Source organism: Chondrus crispus, genomic scaffold (genome assembly GCF_000350225.1).
Source record: "Chondrus crispus Stackhouse genomic scaffold, scaffold_238, whole genome shotgun sequence".
Taxonomy (NCBI): domain Eukaryota; phylum Rhodophyta; class Florideophyceae; order Gigartinales; family Gigartinaceae; genus Chondrus; species Chondrus crispus.
In genome coordinates this window covers 20453-40085 of record NW_005179114.1, presented here as the reverse complement: position 1 = coordinate 40085, position 19633 = coordinate 20453, and the positions used below count along the sequence as shown (strand labels likewise).

The window sequence follows — 19633 nt, the reverse complement described above, 5'->3', positions numbered from 1 at the left end:
GAGAGTGACGAAATGGATTCCCAAGATGGCCTCATGAATGTCCACGGCCGGGCCTGGAAGCGTGAGGAAGTCACGATGCATTTTAATGATATGATACCGCCGAGAAGATGGAAGGTGATTGGACCGATTGATGAGATTATATCCCGTGGTCACAGTCCATCTCAAATGCATCCCATGGACTACTTCATGTGGATGTTCCCACAGGAGCACTTGGCATTAATGGTTTCCTACACCAACGATGCAATGGAATCAAGGGGACTTCGCTTGACTACAAGAGGTGAAATTTTGAAGTTTTTCGGGGTGCTAATCCTTATGACTCGGATTGAATCAGCACCAGAAGGTCTCTTTGGAGCTCACAGGAAACCAGCAAATATCTCCCGCAACCTCAATTCGGAAACATCATCTCCCGCAGAAGATTCGAAGAGCTTCGTCAGAATGTCACGTTCAGCTTTCCAGCTGATTCACATGACAGATGGGGTATGATCAGGGACTTCATGGTCGCAATCAATGATCACAGAGCATCACATGTGATTCCATCACAGAACATCTGCGTTGATGAGAGTATGTCACGCTGGTATGGACTTGGAGGAGATTGGATTGAAACCGGTCTTCCTCATTATGTGGCCATGGACCGAAAACCCGAGAATGGCTGTGAGTTGAAGACTGCTGCATGTGGAAAAAGTGGAATCATAATAAGAATTGAGAACGTCGTCTCAGCTGAGGAGACTTCTTTAAAAGATTTTGAAAGTGACCACTTACACGGAACGGCAGTGACTTTGAGGTTGTTACAGCCATGGTTTCACACCAATCGTGTTGTCTGCGCGGATTCGTACTTTGCTTCTGTCCACACGGCTGAATCACTTTATGAGAAAGGTCTTAGATTCACAGGTGTGGTGAAGACATCTACCAAGAAATATCCGATGAAATATCTATCTCATCTGGAGATTGCTGAAAAGGGAGAGCACGTCACACTAGTTTCGAAGCCAGTGGCCGGGCCTCATCTCATGGCAGTGATGTGGGTGGACCGAGACCGCAGATACTTTATTAGTTCTGTCGGAACATCCAACGAAGGAACTCCAATCTACCGCGAGAGATGGCGTACACGTCATGGCGTGACAAGAAAAGAGGAATTGTCTATCAGTATGCCCTCAGTCTGCGAGCAGTATTATGAAACTTGCTCTCAGATTGACCGCCACAACAGATCTCGTCAGGATGATCTCGGCTTGGAAAAGAAGTTCGAAGTCAAGGAGTGGTCTATGCGTGTCAACACTTCTTTATTGGCCATTTGCATTGTGGATGCATGGAAACTGTATGCAGGTGCAAAAGGAGATGGTTCTAAGATGTCTCCAAATCAGTTTTATTGTGAGCTTGCTGACCAGTTGATTGATAACAAGTATGATCGTATATCGTGACGTCAGCGAGAATCAGACAGTGCTGTTGAAGATGAAGATGTTAGGTTTGGTAGTGGAATTGGTACTCACCTAACTCCAACCACTCACAAGCGGAAAAGCGCATCCGGCGAGGATACCTGTGCTCTTTATCAATCCAGATGCAATATTTGCAAAGGTACAAAAAAGTCAAAGTTTATTTGCTCAGCCTGCAAGGTATATTTGACAAAGAAGTATACCTTTGTCATCACCAGACTGGGCGTGACTGTTTTAAGAAACATGTCGACGAACGTCACGATCTTACTTACAAAGGTAAGTACTACTAGTGCTTAAAGCGTTCTCGGCCATTAAAACTGACTAAATGGGTCAGCATTTGAATAAAATAGAGCAAAAAGAGATAAAAAACTCCTTGTGCCCCCTATGGTTCTATCCTGCGTCTAAAGACTTGCTTGGAAGACCTGCAGCCGTGTCGGAATGCCCCTTTATGAGATGTCACCGTATTCAATCTCATGTTCGAGTGGGCGCTATAAAGCGTCCTGGGCTGCAGGTCACGAACAAGAACCATCGAGATCCCCGAAGGGATTTTTCGACCACTAAAGTGCTCAGCGAGGAGTTGAACCCCGGCCTCTAAGACTCAGCGATCCTTGCAGACCACTGAGATGGCTTGTCAGTTACTAACTAGTCGTTTATAGTTGTCTTTATAGTCGTTCAAAGTTCTACTTCGTAAAAATTGTGCTCCTTTTGTTGTATACTTGCGAAAATCTTAAATTTTGTTTAAAATTTACTGTAGAGCATTTGACCTCATATGAGGTCAAGGGTGACCTCACATGAGGCAAATTGCCGGTCGTCTACAGTAGACACTAGAAACATCGAACACGGTAACAAACTCAACAAGAACTGAGATGTGGTTGGTGCGCTACCCTTGGTAGCTATTTTCTTCTACGCTGCTGAGACGCACAGGATTCGGGGTCGTGTCGACGCACATAAAACATCTGAAAATGTTTTAGAGATTTTAGCTGTCGACGCACAAAATGGTTGATGCGTCGTGTCAGGCGTCGGTGTCTATGGCTCATCTTACAGACTTGTTGATATGTTATAAGCAGCGCATGTGAGCGCTACGTGCTACGGTGCAAACAGTTCACTCGATGAAGTAAGTTATTTGCTACCACTGTGCGCGAAACGCGTCGGGTCACCCAGCGCTGCAAAGATAGGAGTAAGTTGATTCATTTTTTTCCACTAAGAACAATCGGCAACAGAACGCGAGGGGGGGGTGTCATTACGCGTACGTGTACATGTGTATACGTGTACACCTGCACCCGTAGGGACGTCGGAGGGTACTGCCCCTTTGGGGCAGAAGGGGGATAGAAAGATAAAGGGAGGGACGGGGGTAACGGAAAACTTGACAACTTCACAGGGGGGATGCATGTTGGCGGAAACCGCGCTTGTTGCAGGGCAACAGTATTTCAAGTCTCCCTCGACGTGTAGAACCTGCTGTGTCAATATTCGTGCACTACTGTACACACGACGGCACACGTGTCACACTTGCGCCGGCGGACGATTGCAAGCCCGCCGACGCCGCCCACTCCCCGCTCTGTATTTAGCGCCGTCCCGCCGTCCTGTAGCCAGACGCCCGGTCAAGAGGGACATCAGTAAAAGTGAAAAGGCTACTTTCGTCTTTCCCTTTTCCGCGTCTGCTCGCTCCGCCTCATTCCCCTTTTCGCCTCCATTTCCAGACGCCCACTCCCACTCCGGCCAGACGTCCCTCCCGAGAGTTTGACCTCTCGTACCCCGGCCGCGGCCTCGCGACTTTCAGTGACACGCTGGGCCTTTTGAACTGGAGCCTGCGTGGCTGCTACCGGGACTGTCAGCCATTGTAATTGTAACTACAGTGGGTTCGTGTAAAATTGTTGGCTTAATAAGCCAGCCCTTTTGAGTAACATTGTGATTTATGTCAGTTATAAATCCGTCTAGCGTGTAATAAAGCCGTTTTTTTTTGAGTGGTGTGCTTAAATTTAGCGTGCGTGTCAAAATTCCAAGTCATGGGGGTATGATACATCTCCCGTCAGCAGCCGTTACGTTGTGAACAGGCCCCCGATTGAAGATTCCGAACTCGCCGAGTTCGGAATAGTATAAAGCCTTGGCGAGTGTTTTAGCTGACGTTTATAAACGTCAGCTGCAACATCCGACCGTATTTCTGCGCATTTCCGTGCTCTACTCTTTCATCGCATCTTATCATGCGTTCCGCAATACTGAGAAGAAGGGGCACATTTGGCAAGCCTCGGAGGCAGGACTCCGTCCCTTATGCATCCCTTTGCTTTCTTATCGGTCTTGGTTTTTGCGCCGTCTGGTTTTCAGGTACGGATTCCCCGAATGACTCCCTTTCAACTGAAAACTCGCTACTTGGTATTGTCGCCGCACGCAACAGTAATTCGTACGGCGATTTGTGCGACCCTGACAAAGGCGTCTTTGGCAGTGAATATGCCTTATTTTTCCTCATCCCTGGAATCATCGTAGCATTCGTAGGCCTTGCTATCGTCACGGATGACTACTTTGTGGCTGCTCTCGAGCGGATTTGCGAACGTCTTGACCTTAGCGAGGATGTCGCAGGGGCTACTTTTATGGCAGCGGGGTCTAGTACACCGGAATTCTTTGCTTCCATGCTCAGTGTCTTCGTTACTGAAGACGAAGTTGGTATCGGCACTATTGTTGGAAGTGCCGTTTTCAATGTTCTCGTCATTATTGGCCTCAGCGCGGCTCTCGCTGGTTCAGTGCTAAGCCTTGACTGGCGGCCGCTTGCTCGCGACTCTGCGTTTTATATGATGAGTATTGTCTTGCTTTTAACTTTTGTTCTCGGTTCGTCAAGGGGTGAGATTAAGTGGTATGAAGGTTTGATTCTCGTCTTTGGTTACGTTTTGTATGTCTTGTTTATGGCGTTTGGTAACAAGCCGTACATGAAATGGGCAAAGAACCTCAAATTTGGGAAAAGTGCACAGGAACCAGACCTTGAGAAAGGCGATAATTCGCCCGGAGATTCGGAACAAGTCTGGACGCCGTCTGTTGTCCCAGACCCTACACCCACGAAAACGAGATACAGTGACCTCACTCCTCGTAGCAAATTCCGCGCAGCACAGTTCGGTGTCATTGCCACAATCCGGATGGCTTCTCATTCTTCTTCGCAGGATCTCGAAGACACAGCCACTGAGGAAAAGAGCTCCTCCCGCGCTATTCTTGGTGTCGATTTGCCAAGCAGCGTTGTGGGTTGGATTTTCTTCCCACTGACTTTCTTCTGGAGGCTACTGTTCTCCATCACAATCGTGGACTGCTCAGTGGAGAAAAAGGCAAAATACTGGTGGGCAACATTTATTCTGTCAATTATTTGGATTAGTGTTATCAGTTATGTCATGGTTGAGGCAGCGCGTTTTTCTGGTTGTCTCATTGGCATTCCTGCCTCAGCGATGGGCCTAACCGTGCTAGCGGCGGGAACGAGTGTACCTGATGCCCTAGCTTCGATTTCAGTTGCTCGCGGCGGATCTGGAGACATGGCAGTGAGCAACGCCATTGGCAGCAACGTTTTCGACATCCTTCTCGGTCTCGGTTTTCCTTGGTTTATCGGCGGGCTCGCCAAAAAGACTATTACGATCCCCACTGATCCAATCACCACAGTTGTGGTCCCAATTTTGATTCTCTTCGCTATCATCGTTCTACTATTGGTCGTTCTAGTAGTTCTGCGGTGGAAGCTGCGACCTCTCCTTGGCTACATTCTCTTCGGAGTTTATGGCTTGTTTGTCACATACACTCTTTTGGATGTATACGTATTCAAGCTGAATAGTGAATAACGACGGAGGTGAAACTCGAAACAATTTAATTGTTTCGAGTTTCACTTTGCGTCAATGCTGGAGATAATGCAGGGAAAATACCCATGGGGGGTTTGGAAGGAACGAAATACTAACGCTAACTGACGGGCCAAGGACACAAGGAGATTCATTTGCACGTTTGCAGTTTTGAAGTGCGGGAAACCCACGCACGACTTGTACATAGTGACTCTGAAGTCGCGAAATATTTATGCAAGCAAGACGGCTGCTTATGCATCTGTTCATATACATGGTGAGTAAGGACGAAGGTGAAACTCGAAACAATTACATTGTTTCGAGTTTCACCTTGCGTCAGGGGTGGAGAATGCAAGGAAAAGACCCATGGGGTTTTGGAAGGAACGAAATACTAACGCTAACTGACGGGCCAAGGACGCAAGGAGATACATTTGCACGGTTGTAGTTTTGAAGTGCGGGAAACCCACCCGCGACTTGTACAAATGACTCTGAAGTCGCGAAATATATTTATGCAAGCAAGACGGCTGCTTATGCAGCGTATAACCTATTCATATACATATTTTCGATGTACATGCCATTCATATGCATTTCGGAGTATATCCAATTCATAAGCTTCCTCTCTTGCTGCGTGCGATTGAACGGATGTCCAGCGACTGTACTAACGCACCTTGTGAAAGCAGCTTCTCATTCTCGAAGGTGCTTCTGGCACGGCTGCGGGTAGCACTTCGATACATATATTTAAAAGTTATTCCTACTGTCTGTGGCGGACGCGGCCTATTAAACTGCAGGGTTTCGCCTTTAGCATCAGCCATTGCGCAAAGAGACGTAGCGCGTTTTGGGGCTTTCGGAAGCAGAACGCACGCATGTATGTATGCGCAGGTAGGCACTACTTTTACCTGATAAAGGAGAGAGGCCAGCACAAAAGTCTAAATACAGCGCGAGGAGACAGGACTAATTGAGCATTGGCAAAATCGGATTGAGTCGTCTCAGTTTAAACCAGTATGCATCCGGTGTGGCAAACGGGGTTGAAATGGTTCAGTTTTAGACCCACAAGTAAATTACTAGTAGACCTATCTTTTAATATTTTTTCTGTGTTTCTTTCCAGTGTTTTGCGCCATCGCTGTCGTTAAATCTCGGACAAACACGTGCATTTGAACAGGCGTTCGTAGATTCTGTTCCATTACGGGACTGCGAAATGGTTAGGGCAAAGCAAAGCCAATCCATTCTGCAGGCGTGATGACAAAGCTTAATTCTTTTCACACATGTGTTTGTTTTGTTGCCAGGGCTTTCGAGGTCGAGTTGCTCAGTTCAGGCTGAAAGCACTATCGATACCCTGTCAGAATATGCCTTTCACACTATGCTTGTAAAGTACCCTTGGGTAAGGGTACTGTGGATCTTCAACGTAGCCTCATTGTTTTGCAAATGGAAAATAACACTACAGTATGCATGATGTAATGTGGACCGTTGGGTCTCGCGAGGGATGGAGTAGAGAGGACCAGTTGAGTGTCAGCAGCTGCTGCTGCATGGGAAGGTAAATCGAAGCCAAAATAATTTGAATTCAATAGTTTTCAACATGGTGTGGCTGTTTCGAAAGGCGGGCAGAACATGTAGGAGGTCTGTATTGCGCAGCTTTTGAGGTAGACAACGAAATGGATCAAGCCACGAATTGCACGACTGCCAACATCGACTTTTTTTACCATACATCGGCTTAGCCGTTTGTCAACCCTACTATCCGGTCAGACTACGTAATTCTTGGCCCCGCCTTGTGCGCACGTTGCTCTCTCGTGGGGTCTCCTTGACGATCCCGAGATCAGGCCTGGCTGCGAGCTCCCCCCCCGCCTGTCGCTCGCCTATCTCAGCGCACCCCTCTCCCTTCCAGTATGACGCCTCTTTCTTTCTTCGTCCTCGTCACCCTTTTGATCGCAGTTGCTCATCCTGCTTTTGTTCCATTGCATGAGCTTTCTCAAAGCAGATCTGACTCGGTTGTTCCCGGCTTCGAGGGTGCCTCCCTCATAAGCAGGGTGGAAAGACAGGGCGACGAGGACCCCGCTCCGCTCGGCATGCCTCTTGGCGATCCAGAGCCCGCTCCGGAATCTAAGGACACCACCGGCGACGAGAAGGACGACGATGCCACGGACGATAGCGAACAGGCCGAGGGTGGCAGTGAGAATCCAGTAGATGGTGCGGATTCGAACGCTGCAGACTCGGCTTCGGCTGACTCGGACTCTTCGGGGGCCTCGGAGGAAAATGCAACCACAGACTCGGGACCGCTGGTAGAGGGTTCTTCAACGAGTGGTAGCGAAGAAGCTGACACAGCTGATACCAGAGGCGGCGAAGATGCTTCCACGGACACAGAGACTGGTGACGGAACCACGGAAGACTCAAAAGAGGATCAGCCGACCACAAAGGATGGTGAGAGCACGGAGTCAGACGCTGATGTTGATGCTGGCCATACGATTCCTGCAGGCAATTTAACCGAGGCCTTTCACGCGTTCACTCTTAACCAAATGGTTGAGATTGATGACGACGATGCAGGCTTCAAAATGGTTCCCATCTTCCAAAATGGTAGCCTCATTGGCGCTTTTGAGAGTAACCCCATGTCATCGGATGTTTCTAATCTTCCTGGAGATGTTGATGACGGAGCCTGGTACAATGACGGCCCGTACGCGGATCGCATCTCATTTCAGTATACATATGAGCTCGACGAAAGTGATTATACGATATCCAAACCAGTCATTGCGGTTGATACAGAGATGGGCGTGAGTCCTGTAGTACAGGATGAGCGTAACGAACCGTCTAGCGGTATTGGCAGTTTCACGGTGAAGTATATGTGCAAGCCTGGCGGAGTGGAAAAGTCTTTCGTTTCCCTCCACATCCAGGTCACGAAAGAGCATAGTGTGGATTTTACATGGATCAAAGTTTGCGGACACGGGAAAAACATGCATCTGGACCTTGGATTTTTGGGAAGCGATGACAAGGTTACATTGTTCAATGCGGACGGTACATACGGCACTGAAGAGCAGAACACTTTAGAGGTGGGTCCGCTTCAGCTAAGCACCGCTTTGTCTGCTGAATTGACACCTCCAGCGTGGCAATTAGATTTTCTAGACCCCTACATTGAATCAGATTCCTCCCTGATAAGTGTTTCGTTGCGCGATACGATCAAGGCGGGGACGTTGAACAGCGATGGCCCGACAAGATTTTCCGCGCACTATGAATGTATTGAGACAAGTGCCAAGGCAAAGATTACATTCACACTGGGGATTCCGCCGTGGGATAACGTTACTGCTTCGTGGAGAAAGACGTGTGGAGGAACTACTTCCGAGGCTCTTCTGATTGGAACGTCAGGCTCAAACTCTTTTGAGGTCATGCAAGACGGAGAACTCAGCGCAAAATACAACGTCACGGAGACTACGTCTGTTGAAGAATCGTACGGGAAGGTCGAGGAAATTGAAGGCAGCATGAGTTCTGTGCGGTTTTATATCACAAATAGTGATGACATTTCCGATATTCACATACAGACTATCGCCACGACAATGTCAAATCCGGACGTCGTCTCTACTCATGTGGATGTTCCCTTTACAGGCTCGAGTTCATATCTCTCCGCAAGTGGGGGTGTCGTACCGAGACGCCAAACAAAGTCTTTGAAACTTCGTTTTGCCTGCAAGAAAGTCGGAGAGTCTCTAGTTTTGGTGACGCTTCCCACTCTCAAGTACAAGAACGTGGAATTTGGATTCCTTAAGCATTGTCTTGCTCCCTCCGTGAAGCATCATTCAGGATTTTTACAAACAGCTGGGTCCATCATGGGGACACTCTTGTTCCTTGCTGTTGTTGGAGGGATTGCGGTCTGGGTTTATATGCGAAGGAGGCCTCAACCAGTGAAATATGCACCAGTATCAACATCGGAAAGTGGGCCTTGACTTTAAGGAAGTGATAATTGATTGCTTTTCTATCAACTAGTGGTACGGTGATACCGGGCAGCTGTGGGGAAGATTTTCTTTGGCGCTACTCACAGCAAGAACAACCGTCTGCACTGTTCAATATCGTAAGTACTGGTTTAAATACAGTATAGCTTACCGTAAATTTATTGCCTAGGGAGAAAATCGGCAATGCTGTCTACGTAGCTATCAGGTTGGATGTCGTTGGTCGGATCCTTTAGCCTGGCTTCCGTGGTAACACCTGAGAGGGCCAGCACACTGGAAAGGCCATTATCCTTTCCAAACAGGATATCGGTGTCAAGCCTATCCCCGACCATGCATATTTCAGACCTTTCGATATCGTATTTGCTAACAATGTAGTCAATCATGAGCGGAGAAGGCTTCCCGACGAGGATGGGTTCCTGGCCAGTACAGCCCCTAATTGCGCCGACCATGGCACCATTGCCAGCCCACTCCTGAGCATCAGTGAGATGCGTGACAGCATCGAGATTTGTGGCGATGAATTTGCAGCCTGGGTTCTCGTTGATGCAGAGCTGAGCATATTGAATCTTATAGTAGTTGATGAAGCGGTCAAACCCTACAATAACAGCACCAACATCAGGATCATGCTCCAATCGCCCACCGGGATCCATGTTGGGCTGCTTTGCCGAGTCATCTGGACCGCCAATGTAAGGCACGTCAATGAGATCGAGCTCCTGCGGAATGCCAATCTCTCCGATAATATACACTTTTTTGCCTGTTTCTTTGAAGTTGGTTTGCTCCAAGTACGCCGCTGCGGCAAAGCTGGAGGAGAAAATCTCCTCTGCTTGAGCATCAAGACCGAGCTTGGTAAACTTCTTCAAGTATCCAGCTCGGCTCTTGGTGGAGTTGTTCGTAACGAAGAAGACGCGCTTGCCAATGGACCTCAGATACTCAATAGTTTGCGGGATGCCGTCTATGAGGGAGTCTCCACGCCAGATAACACCATCGCAATCAAAAATAAAGACGTTTGTTCGGCTAATGAGTTCAGCGGCATCTGTGAGTTTGGATGCGGCGGTAGACGGCTGCGCCACTGCCGTCATCTTGGGAAGTGAAGGAGACATGCGCCCCCGGGAAACAACGGGAACAGCCTGTGGCAGACGCGGGGAGAGCTGCGGGATGCGGGCGGGGACGAAGGAGCGGGAAGGGGTGATGAGAGGGACGAAGGCCATGGTGAGTAGGACGGGGTGTGCTGTTTGGAACTTGCAGTCTGGAATGGCAGCTTGAAAGCCTGAGACTTGAAAGCCTGAGAGCGAAAACTTGAGCCGGCGGACGTCGATGGGCCACGGGGTCTTTAACCAATGGAGAAAAATGAAAGAAGTTAGAATGCAGCGGGATTTTTCTTCGAACGGAAAAGCAATGCATTGAGTGGATAGCAGGCGTTGCTCGTTTCTGGTCCACATTGCTCCCAATGAGTTGCCCTCATGCCCAATTGAAAAATGCCAACTACTTCAATGCCGGTTCCGTACTGGACAGCTGCAAATTTGGAGCGTTCAGTTGATTTTATTGGCGGCAGCTCTGCCACCGAGCGCCTCTTCCCCCTCTGATTTCCAATATTACTTGCAGAAATACCATCAAAAAATTGTCACAGCAATGATCAGAATTCATAGTCGGAGATGCAATGCGCTCCCTTGATCTCCTCTTGGAGCTCTTCGCATGACCTGTTATGTTGAGACTGCATGCCATAGATGAACTGCTTTGTACGAAATAGACCTCTTTTGTTAGAGCTGCTCTTCACGTAGGCAAGAGGTTTACGCCGTCCTTCGACCATGAATCGCTGAAATGCGCAATGCAGTGCTTCTTTCTCGACCTACACGATAATAACATCTCCTGAACTTTGCAATTCATGGTTGTTGGTCCCCTTCTTTCGATAGATGCCCTCTCGTTTTCCGGAGCCAGTTTTCCATATTTCGGTACAACTTAGCATCCCTCGGTGAAACTGAAGGAAGCACAAGCTCTAGGGCTTGGTCGAAATGTTTCCTTCTTATGAACAGTCCCGTTCCTATCCCATCAATCTCTTCATCTTTCAAACGTTCCCGCAATGCTCGTTCCCCTGCCGTTCGAATTACGGACTGCAAATCAGCGCCGGAGAACCCTTCACATTTCGGGCTGGCAGAAACTGCCTCCGTGTCTACGTCCTCCGCTATCTTCACATTTCTTATTAAAGTTTTCAGTATACTTGCCCGTCCCCTCTGGTCTGGCAAGGGCACGTATACTAGCTTGTCTAGACGTCCAGGCCGCAGCATAGCCGGGTCGATAATGTCCGGGCGATTTGTAGCCGCAACCAGAAACACTTGCTTCCGTTCTGAGAAGCCGTCCATCTCCGTAAGTAGCATGTTAACAACCCGTTCAGATGCCCCTGACTCCCCTCCTTTACCACCGCGCCGCGGTGCGAGTGCGTCCAACTCATCGAAAAATATAACGCAAGGGGAACTTGATCGAGCTCTAGCAAACACCTTGCGTACTGCAAGTTCACTGTCCCCCACGTATTTGCTCAGCAACTCGGGCCCCTTGACAGAGATGAAGTTCGCTCCGCTCTCTGCCGCCACTGCACGTGCCAAGAGCGTTTTTCCACAACCTGGAGGTCCGTACAGAAGTACTCCAGAAGGTGCGTTCAGACCCAGACTTGTGAACATTTCAGGTCGTCGGATTGGCTCAACAACGGCCATCATCATTTCTTCCCTAACCGCTTCGAGAGAGCCCACGTTGTCCCAAGATACATCTGGTCGAGTGGCAAACCCTTCACGCAGAGCTGAGGGTTGAATTGTGTTCAGAGCCTTCGCGAAATCACACATTTCTATTGCGCACCCTTCAAGATCACTCGAGGTGAATTTGCGCTTCCCAAAAAGCTCCTGCTCCTGACGCTGTACTCTTTCCAGAATTGCCGCCGCAGCGGCTGCATTTCTGGTGCAAGGTTCCTCACTAGTTCGAGAAGAGACGTCGTTCATTTGTTCATCCACAGTCTCGTTCCTTTGCTGGAGGAGCATCTCTTCTTCTTCATCAACGAGATTCCCGTTGCTAAAAGCAGTTTCCAGCATCCCTTTTTTGTCTTCGCCTATTGATACATCTCGATGTTCGTGTCCCAAGCGACGCTTCTGCGCAATTCGCCTGATGCATGCTAGGCCTGCCTCCTTCGCTAAGAGATGCAAATCCGCACCAACGTATCCTGCACTTTTCTTTGCTAAAAGTGCAGCGTCGAAATCGGCGCCAAGCTTCAAGTGCCGGCATAGTTTGGACAAAATCGCTACCCGTGCTTCCTCATCTGGTGCCCCAAGTTCGATTTCTCTATCAAAACGCCCAGCCCTTCGAAGCGCAGGCTCAAGAGATTCAGGTCGGTTTGTAGCAGCAATAACAATCACTGGTGGACACTTCTCAGAAGATGAATCAATGGCGTCGTCTGCAGACACATCTTCTGTATGTTCTGTCGCATCAAGGCGTTGATCCCGGTCGTTACCGTCAGTGCTGCGGGAATCAGGTTCTCTGTTTTCAGGCCCCGCAGGTTTGCGCATTGCTGAGCGCGTGGCCAGGTTGTCTATACATGTGAGCAGCTGTGAGACGATTCTCCTCTCCATTTCCTTACTTGCTCCTTCCCTTCGCGACGCAATGGCGTCGACTTCGTCAACAAAAATGATGCTTGGAGAAAGACGAACAGCCTCGGAAAAGATATTGCGCAGCTTGCGCTCACTCTCTCCAGACATGCCGGAGACAATTTCCGGGCCTGAAACCTTAAGAAAGGACACTCCAAAGTCACCAGCAATGGCGTGTGCCAACAGTGTCTTCCCACATCCTGGCGGTCCATGAAGAAGAATCCCTCTCGGTGGGTCGACACCCAAATGTTCATATACATTGCTATGAATCAGGGGCCACTCTATCAGCTCGCAGATATTCTCAAGAATACTTGAGATCCCGCCGACGTCATCCAGACGCTCAGCTGGCCTAGGTACCAGAAACGATTGGGCTGGGGCGTCTATACCGTCTCCGCTTGCCATTCTCGCCAAGCGACGACGCTTCCGCACGGCTGAAGCAGGATTCTGCGGGGTTCTCGGACGAACAGACGGAAGCAAGTCGTTTGAATTGGCAGCTTGGAAACCTGACTTGGGGGTCTGTCCAAGTTCGGCTGGCCTAGGTCCCCCTTCCCGTAAATCGTCACTACCATTCAAGCCCTCCTCAGGTGACGGCGGTACTGCCTTGCAAGCTTGTTTCATTGCGTTCTTGGCAAGGAAACGAAGTGCATGTTGATTGAGGCGGGAAGCATCTGGGAGTGTCCTTGATAGCAACTCTGTAGCCCCGTGCAAGTCTGTGCGGCGCAAGCTGTCAACATGAGGACGATACAATATGGTCAGGTGGTCATTATTGGATGAAGAGACGGGGCAACGACACTTGAAAATGCTGCGCAGATAAAACAAACCTTCCCGTGCGCAATGCATCTGTCAAAGCTGATACAGCTTTTCGCTCCTTCAAAGAAAGGCCGCGCCTGCCTGTCATGGCATATGAATTCGTAATATGTCAAGGAATTAGAGAAGCATGCAAGCGTCTTTATTACAAGCGTTACCGAGTGCTCCGGAACAAGCCCGGTGAGGAGCCGCCGGCGTGAAATGGGACACTTTGTGTCGTCGGAATATTCTCAAGGCAAGCGCAGTTGCCCTCATTGCTACACTGCGCTGACGTTACGCCGGCGCCATCTACTTGATTAAAAAACCTCACAAGATTAATTTATGTGATTAATTTTTAGTAATAACGTTCCAATACGAATTATGGTGAGCAAGGGTTGTCAACAGGTGGTCGTACTGCAGTCGGTTGTTGACATCAACAAACTAACTGGGGTGTTGACACCCCAGTTATTATCACCTGTTGACATCAACAGGTGATAATACCTGTTGACACCCCAGCTAGTTTGAAAGGGTAGCATCAGGCCTACATGTCGGCAGCCACATTTGTTGATCTTGAAGTTTTAGGGATTCTGCTGTATGATACGACAAAATGCCGATGTGGAGCTGTACATGTCGCGGCCGAGTGGCACAAGAATGAAGTAGATTCATCGACTCAGTCCTTCGCAGGCTAGCCTTTTCGCCTCCATTCCTACGCCTTTCTTTTCCCTCTTTCAGTTTACTTTCTGAGTTCTAGCTTCAAATTTAAGACGTCCGTCCTGAACTATACTTTCGTCCGGGCACTCAACGTTAGACTTCCTTTTGTCCATCATGTTCAAAACGATTTTCCCAACCGAAACAAGTCTTTCACCGACCCACGGTCGCACATGTGCGGAAACGATTTTCATGTAGATGAAGAGTGCTTACAGTTGGATGGGGCGTGAAAGTCTCTTTGCAAAACTTTACCCGAAACGCCAAGATATGAGAAGGGCGATCAGCATCCACATCGCTCCTTGATGGACGGTTTTTATGTCTTCACAAAGGAGCAGAATTGATGTGCAGTGCAACGTCCAGATTCCGTCAAGCGATTTTACTCTTGACTAGCTCTAGAAATTTGTCCAGCCCCAGGTCGCGCGACAAAGAAACTGAAGCAGGAATAGTCACATCACTGATAGAAGCGTACTTCTTCCGTCTCTCTCTAAGCAAATTCGGATAGCACCTCCGCAGCGACTCGTTTGGGGTTTCACCCCCAACCGGTCTGTAAGCGTCACCCCATACCACTGGCTTTGGCGTTTCGAAGTAGCTGTTGGTCATGACTTCCAGCATGTCATCACTAGCCTCAAGGTGTACGATAAGGTAATCGTTTCGAATGCGGTCCAAGGTTGCTTCGCTCAAATAGATGACGCTCCCCGTCGTGTCAAGGACCGTGTTCCTCCCAGTCACAGGACTTGCCGCAGACGTAATGCTTTCTTCGTATCCAAGGTAGCGGGCTTGGTTGGCTTCGAAGCGGTTATCCGAAGGGAATCCCATCCATTCCGCCAGACCCTCAATCCCAGAGTGGCCTAATGCTGTCAGTTCCGGCTTGATTGCGCGCTCGATCTCTTCATCCACAGAGACAATGTGAAAATCGCGGTTTCGTCCCAGTTGTAATGACCAATGCGATTTGCCGCAGTTTGACATTCCCACGAAGCATAATGCAAGGGAAGACCCCGCTATACGCGCATCGAATTCCTCTGCGGATTTGACATGCCCGGAGATTGTGGCGCAACAAACCGGACGCACATTCGTTGCTTCTCGTCTTCTAAACGCCGAATTGACCGGAGCTCCTTTAAGAGCTCGACGAGCAGAAAAGAGGGTGACCTTGAGACTTCTTGTAGAAGTTGATGAGGTGGATTGTTGACCAAGAGATCTTGAAGGAATCGCCGAGAGCGAAGACTGAAAAGCGATGCGAGCGCTACATGGATCCATCATAGTGCAGGGTGAGTAAAGGAATGCGACGAATAATGGTTTTCAGTTACGGCGAACTCTTTACATCAGAAACCGGGAACGCATATGTCAACCGGAGTACGTCGCAGACGTAACCATGCAGTAAGCTTTGTCGCAGGCAGATACATGCACAGGAACGATGATGGATAATCAGGCAAGAACGTGCTCTGTTAAGACCGGCCCAGTGTTGGGCTGTGCTCGACTACAGCACTGTACAGTGCAACCCGGGCTCTGGAACACTTTGAGCACTGCTACAAAAATGCGGACCAAAAACTAGCGCATATTCTTGCACTGAATAGAAGCATGCAGTAACGCGAATTGAGACTTCACAAAAACTTCGTCTAAATAATCAAAATAAACGATATCCACGTCACAGACTTAATCGGTATGTCCCAAAACTTATATGCGCTCTAAACAGCGCTCTAAACAACTTGATACAGCTTTTTTCTTCCGAATGAATCCTTAAAGCGAAGTAAAGGAACGAAGGTTTTCTGGGCGGAGGAACGGAAGGGGGGGCAGAGTGAAGTTTAGGGAACGGCCAGGACTGCGACACAGGCAAAAGCACGAATTGGACACTCAAGAATGCGACTGCGTGCGTCATTCGAGAAAGGTTCCTCCATAATAAGATTGACTGGTTATTATTATTGTTATTATATTAATATTAGCTACTGTGACGACAATCATTACGAATGTGCAAGGATGCGGCACGTCATGTCAAGGGACTACAAACCGTATGCACAGGAGTCATGGTCTTCGATGTCTACACAGTCGCGCAATCTGCAGATACCGAGCAGGGCAGAATCTGTTTTGGCTCTTTAGTACGAACACGGTAGTGTGACGGCCACATGTGGCATCAACTGCAGTCTCCCTAGAATAGCTTCCGGTAGCAGGTGCTCGCGTGGGGCTTTTGACTTGGTTATGAACAGAAACTCAAGGCGCGCCTGCCCCGGGCGCGAGTAGGACCCAACCTGGATCACAAAGGGGTGGAACTGTTTGTCCTCTCAACGATTGCGACATTGTGTGTTTATGTATCTAGCTTTCAAGGGGGCCGATGCTAAATCACAGGACGGGCGTCAAGGACTCACACTTGGGTGGGGCATGATAGGGCCGAGCCGTGATGAGGCACACGGGCGAGGGCCGCAGATGCAAATTCTGGGCCATATGGCGTAGCTAAGACGCTGGGAGAGACGGGAGTTGGCGGTTCCAAATGTAGTGCCGATGGATTGAGACAACTGCGAACTCACGTTGAAAACCACGTGGCCTTTTCAGTATTTTCGCATCACGGAATGCATTGACTGGGTTTCGGTCGCCAACGTTGACTCAGTGTTTTTCACTCGGATGCATCGAAGCCGGCCGTTGTCGTGCTCCAGTCACCCGCCTCCCTTCTTGTCCCCGCACGAAAAGAGGCAGCAAAACGCCGTTTCAACCTCGTAGGGAAGTAGGGCACGCCACGTGTGAGGGTGGCGGAAAAGTCGGAGATATTTTGGTACGAGGGAGTCTTCACGCACAGTACCCAAGGGTAACATCAAAGCTTCCAGGGGCCTAAAACGTTATTTTCATTGAAGGTGGCACAAATGGCGTCGGTTTAGGAGCAATATGGATCCATTTGTCACATGTGGAAAGGGCTGATTGGATATTTGCAAAAAGGTACACCAAATCACTGGCTGAAAACGCCGGGGAACGGGCATTGGTACAAATCCTTCGCAATGCAAGTCACTCTTTCTACAAAACCCGCCACCATCGCTCAACCGCCCCACCGCTTTCGACCCAACACCAATATTCGTTTGCCCCACATCGTACCGGCAGGGCTAGCATCTGCTGAACTGTGAGCAATTGAAGAAACCATGGCAGTCGGATTTGTCTCTCCAGCTCTTCGGCCGTTGAGAAAGCGGAGACCCTTTCACCGACGAAACAACACTGTGTGTGCTGCCGACGGACCAGTATCTCCGACGCGACGGGAACTGCTTCAGGCCTTTGCAGTCGCCCCACTAGCCTCTCTAGCAACCGCCTCCGAGCGGGCCTTGGCAGCAGAGACTCGCCCGCGAAGCCCGTGGGATCGATTGTATGATTCGCGCAGTGGGTCTTTCGTTCCCGCTTCGGCCCTGGCAGCGCTTCTAAGACGAGACGTTGGACTATCTTTCAATCGCTGCATCGTAGCAGGCGAAATTCACGACAACGTCTGTACGCATGCGGCCCAGCTTGCAGTCATCGATGGTGCCGCTCGCCTTCCGGATGCCATGCCGCTCACGGTTGGGTTCGAGCAATTCTATAGAATGCACAACATGTATCTAGACGCCTTTATAGAGGGGAAAATATCAACGGGTGAGCTCCTGCAGAAAACAAGATGGGCAGAGACTTGGGGCTTCGACCCGAAGCTGTACACGCCAATTTTTGAGTATTGCAGAGACAATCAGATTCCGATGGTAGGGCTCAACCTCCCAGTTCAATTTGTGAAGCAGGTGAGCAATTACGGCTTGGAAGGCCTACCAGAAGGCTTGAAGCAGTTCTTACCTGATAACATGGATGTTGGAAACAAGGAACATTACCGTCATTTCATGCAACTAATAGGCGTTGATAGCTCCCACATCGGTGCAAACCCAGATCAGGCTCTTCTTGATCGATACTACGAGGCTCAAGTGCTTTGGGAAGAATGGATGAGCCAATCTGTCGCGATGTCGCTCAAAGACCGCCCAGGCACGAGAATGGTTGCGCTTATTGGCTCTGGTCATGTCGAGGGACGGTATGGGTTTCCAAATCGCATTGAACGACGAAGCGCGGAAAGACCGTACACGGTAGTTCCGCGTCCGGTGGCATGGACCTCAAACGAAGGGCATTCCATGCCTAACATTTCTCGTCCTGAGGTGGATATCGCTGACCTAGTTTGGTACACAAGACGCAAGATTGACCTTGTATAGTGCGCAATATCTTATGAACGAATGTATTGGAATATTCTGACTAGGCGCAATCCTTGAAGACAATTTACTCTCATCAGTTTGTACAGTACCCTTCTCACTGGCTCAATGTGGGACGCATAAGAAGTTATGATAAATATGCGAATGCAGTGCGTATTCGAAGAAAATTGCCTTTATTTGGACGGGAGAATTGGTCTCCAAAGTGTGCCAGGGTCAAAGTGGGATGACGAGAAATTTCATGTCTTGCACGCTTCATCTGTAATGGGAGAGAACCAACAAAGCCGACGCTGCCGTGTGCTTGCGGGTCCTCAACAACTCGCCTTCCTCAACCTGCATCCGCTGTTTTCGGGCTCTTGGCCATTGCGAAATTGGCAAGTCGTCGCAAACTATGTCTTCGAGAGGCGACACCGCAGACTGCGCTTTCAGACGTTTCTGAGAGTCAATATTTTTTTTGTTTGCAGTATCATTCTCTACATTAAACTCCTGAATGTGATAAACGTTGGGTACGGGCGCTTTTGGAGGATTCCGCCCCTCCAAACGAACACGAACGGACTGCAAATTGCCAACCGTCGCTGCGTTTCCTGTTGCGAGGAATTTTCTATTAGATTTCTTAGGTGTGGGGTTCTTTGACAGGCATATATTCTTTCTCAGAATGTTGCGCAACACATAATCATTATTGGGAGCGACGGAAACCTCTGCAAAAGCATGAGCAGAAAACTGACCGTTTGTAAGAGCATGTGAATACAGGGGGGGGTAGCTCTATATCGCACTTTTGAATAGCGCATTACCGGATATATCGCACTGTTTCGGGCTTGACACGAAATCAGCCACGTGTATGACATTACACACGTGTCGCTCTAGGAGCCCCTAGTAGAGGCCGTACTGTACAAGCGACCCGCACAGTACCCAAGGGTACCTCCAACTTTGGCTTATGGCGACGGCGGCTGAGGAGTTCTGCCCAGTTCCACCTCATTGCCTCAACATAACTAATCAGTATCTTTTTCGAGAGTATTTGCTACATCGCACTATCGGATATATCGCACTTTGAAGCGTTGTCACACTGGGGTGCGATATATAGAAGGTACCACTGTATGTTTCATCAAACGAATATATTTAATTCGTTGCGAAATAGTTTAGCAAAATCATATGCGCGAAACTATGCGGCGCGGCATTATAATTTTGGTGTCACAATTTGAG

At 49.1% G+C, this 19633-nt stretch overlaps 7 protein-coding genes; 4 read left to right on the top strand and 3 right to left on the bottom strand.

Moving 5' to 3' along the window:
- The first annotated feature begins 3622 nt into the window (after positions 1-3622).
- CHC_T00004583001 (hypothetical protein) lies at positions 3623-5764 on the top strand. XM_005715920.1 is given in 2 exon segments: positions 3623-5224; positions 5225-5764. 1 exon segment carries the CDS (start codon positions 3623-3625, stop codon positions 5222-5224), a length of 1602 nt encoding a protein of 533 aa, XP_005715977.1. The 3' UTR covers positions 5225-5764.
- Positions 5765-6788: 1024 nt separating this feature from the next.
- CHC_T00004582001 (hypothetical protein) lies at positions 6789-9264 on the top strand. Its single transcript, XM_005715919.1, has 3 exons — positions 6789-6833; positions 7030-9124; positions 9197-9264. Exons 1-3 carry the CDS (start codon positions 6789-6791, stop codon positions 9262-9264), a joined length of 2208 nt encoding a protein of 735 aa, XP_005715976.1.
- Position 9265: 1 nt separating this feature from the next.
- CHC_T00008858001 (probable 4-nitrophenyl phosphatase) lies at positions 9266-10574 on the bottom strand. XM_005715918.1 is given in 3 exon segments: positions 9266-9299; positions 9300-10343; positions 10344-10574. The coding sequence occupies 1 exon segment, from the start codon at positions 10341-10343 to the stop codon at positions 9300-9302; it is 1044 nt and encodes a 347-aa protein (XP_005715975.1). The 5' UTR covers positions 10344-10574; the 3' UTR covers positions 9266-9299.
- A 313-nt stretch (positions 10575-10887) lies between these two features.
- On the bottom strand, positions 10888-13376 carry CHC_T00004581001 (hypothetical protein). XM_005715917.1 is given in 2 exon segments: positions 10888-11015; positions 11016-13376. The coding sequence occupies 1 exon segment, from the start codon at positions 13374-13376 to the stop codon at positions 11016-11018; it is 2361 nt and encodes a 786-aa protein (XP_005715974.1). The 3' UTR covers positions 10888-11015.
- An 881-nt stretch (positions 13377-14257) lies between these two features.
- Positions 14258-15218, bottom strand: CHC_T00004580001 (hypothetical protein). XM_005715916.1 is given in 2 exon segments: positions 14258-14618; positions 14619-15218. 1 exon segment carries the CDS (start codon positions 15216-15218, stop codon positions 14619-14621), a length of 600 nt encoding a protein of 199 aa, XP_005715973.1. The 3' UTR covers positions 14258-14618.
- Positions 15219-17368: 2150 nt separating this feature from the next.
- CHC_T00004579001 (hypothetical protein) lies at positions 17369-18608 on the top strand. XM_005715915.1 is given in 2 exon segments: positions 17369-18439; positions 18440-18608. The coding sequence occupies 1 exon segment, from the start codon at positions 17369-17371 to the stop codon at positions 18437-18439; it is 1071 nt and encodes a 356-aa protein (XP_005715972.1). The 3' UTR covers positions 18440-18608.
- Positions 18609-18697: 89 nt separating this feature from the next.
- CHC_T00004578001 (hypothetical protein) lies at positions 18698-19066 on the top strand. The gene has a single exon (XM_005715914.1). The coding sequence runs from the start codon at positions 18698-18700 to the stop codon at positions 19064-19066; it is 369 nt and encodes a 122-aa protein (XP_005715971.1).
- The last annotated feature ends 567 nt before the right edge of the window (positions 19067-19633 follow it).

Excerpts from the sequence above, each read along its gene's own strand:
- CHC_T00004580001 (XM_005715916.1), bottom strand. The coding sequence starts at position 15,218 with ATGTCAAACTGCGGCAAATCGCATTGGTCATTACAACTGGGACGAAAC.
- CHC_T00004581001 (XM_005715917.1), bottom strand. The coding sequence starts at position 13,376 with ATGAAACAAGCTTGCAAGGCAGTACCGCCGTCACCTGAGGAGGGCTTG.
- CHC_T00004582001 (XM_005715919.1), top strand. The coding sequence starts at position 6,789 with ATGGTGTGGCTGTTTCGAAAGGCGGGCAGAACATGTAGGAGGTCT. Across the intron at positions 6,834-7,029 it reads GCAGAACATGTAGGAGGTCT|GCCTGGCTGCGAGCTCCCCC; the intron begins GTATTGCGCAGC and ends TCCCGAGATCAG. Across the intron at positions 9,125-9,196 it reads ACCAGTATCAACATCGGAAA|CTGTGGGGAAGATTTTCTTT; the intron begins GTGGGCCTTGAC and ends GATACCGGGCAG.
- CHC_T00004583001 (XM_005715920.1), top strand. The coding sequence starts at position 3,623 with ATGCGTTCCGCAATACTGAGAAGAAGGGGCACATTTGGCAAGCCTCGG.
- CHC_T00008858001 (XM_005715918.1), bottom strand. The coding sequence starts at position 10,343 with ATGGCCTTCGTCCCTCTCATCACCCCTTCCCGCTCCTTCGTCCCCGCC.
- CHC_T00004579001 (XM_005715915.1), top strand. The coding sequence starts at position 17,369 with ATGGCAGTCGGATTTGTCTCTCCAGCTCTTCGGCCGTTGAGAAAGCGG.
- CHC_T00004578001 (XM_005715914.1), top strand. The coding sequence starts at position 18,698 with ATGGGAGAGAACCAACAAAGCCGACGCTGCCGTGTGCTTGCGGGTCCT.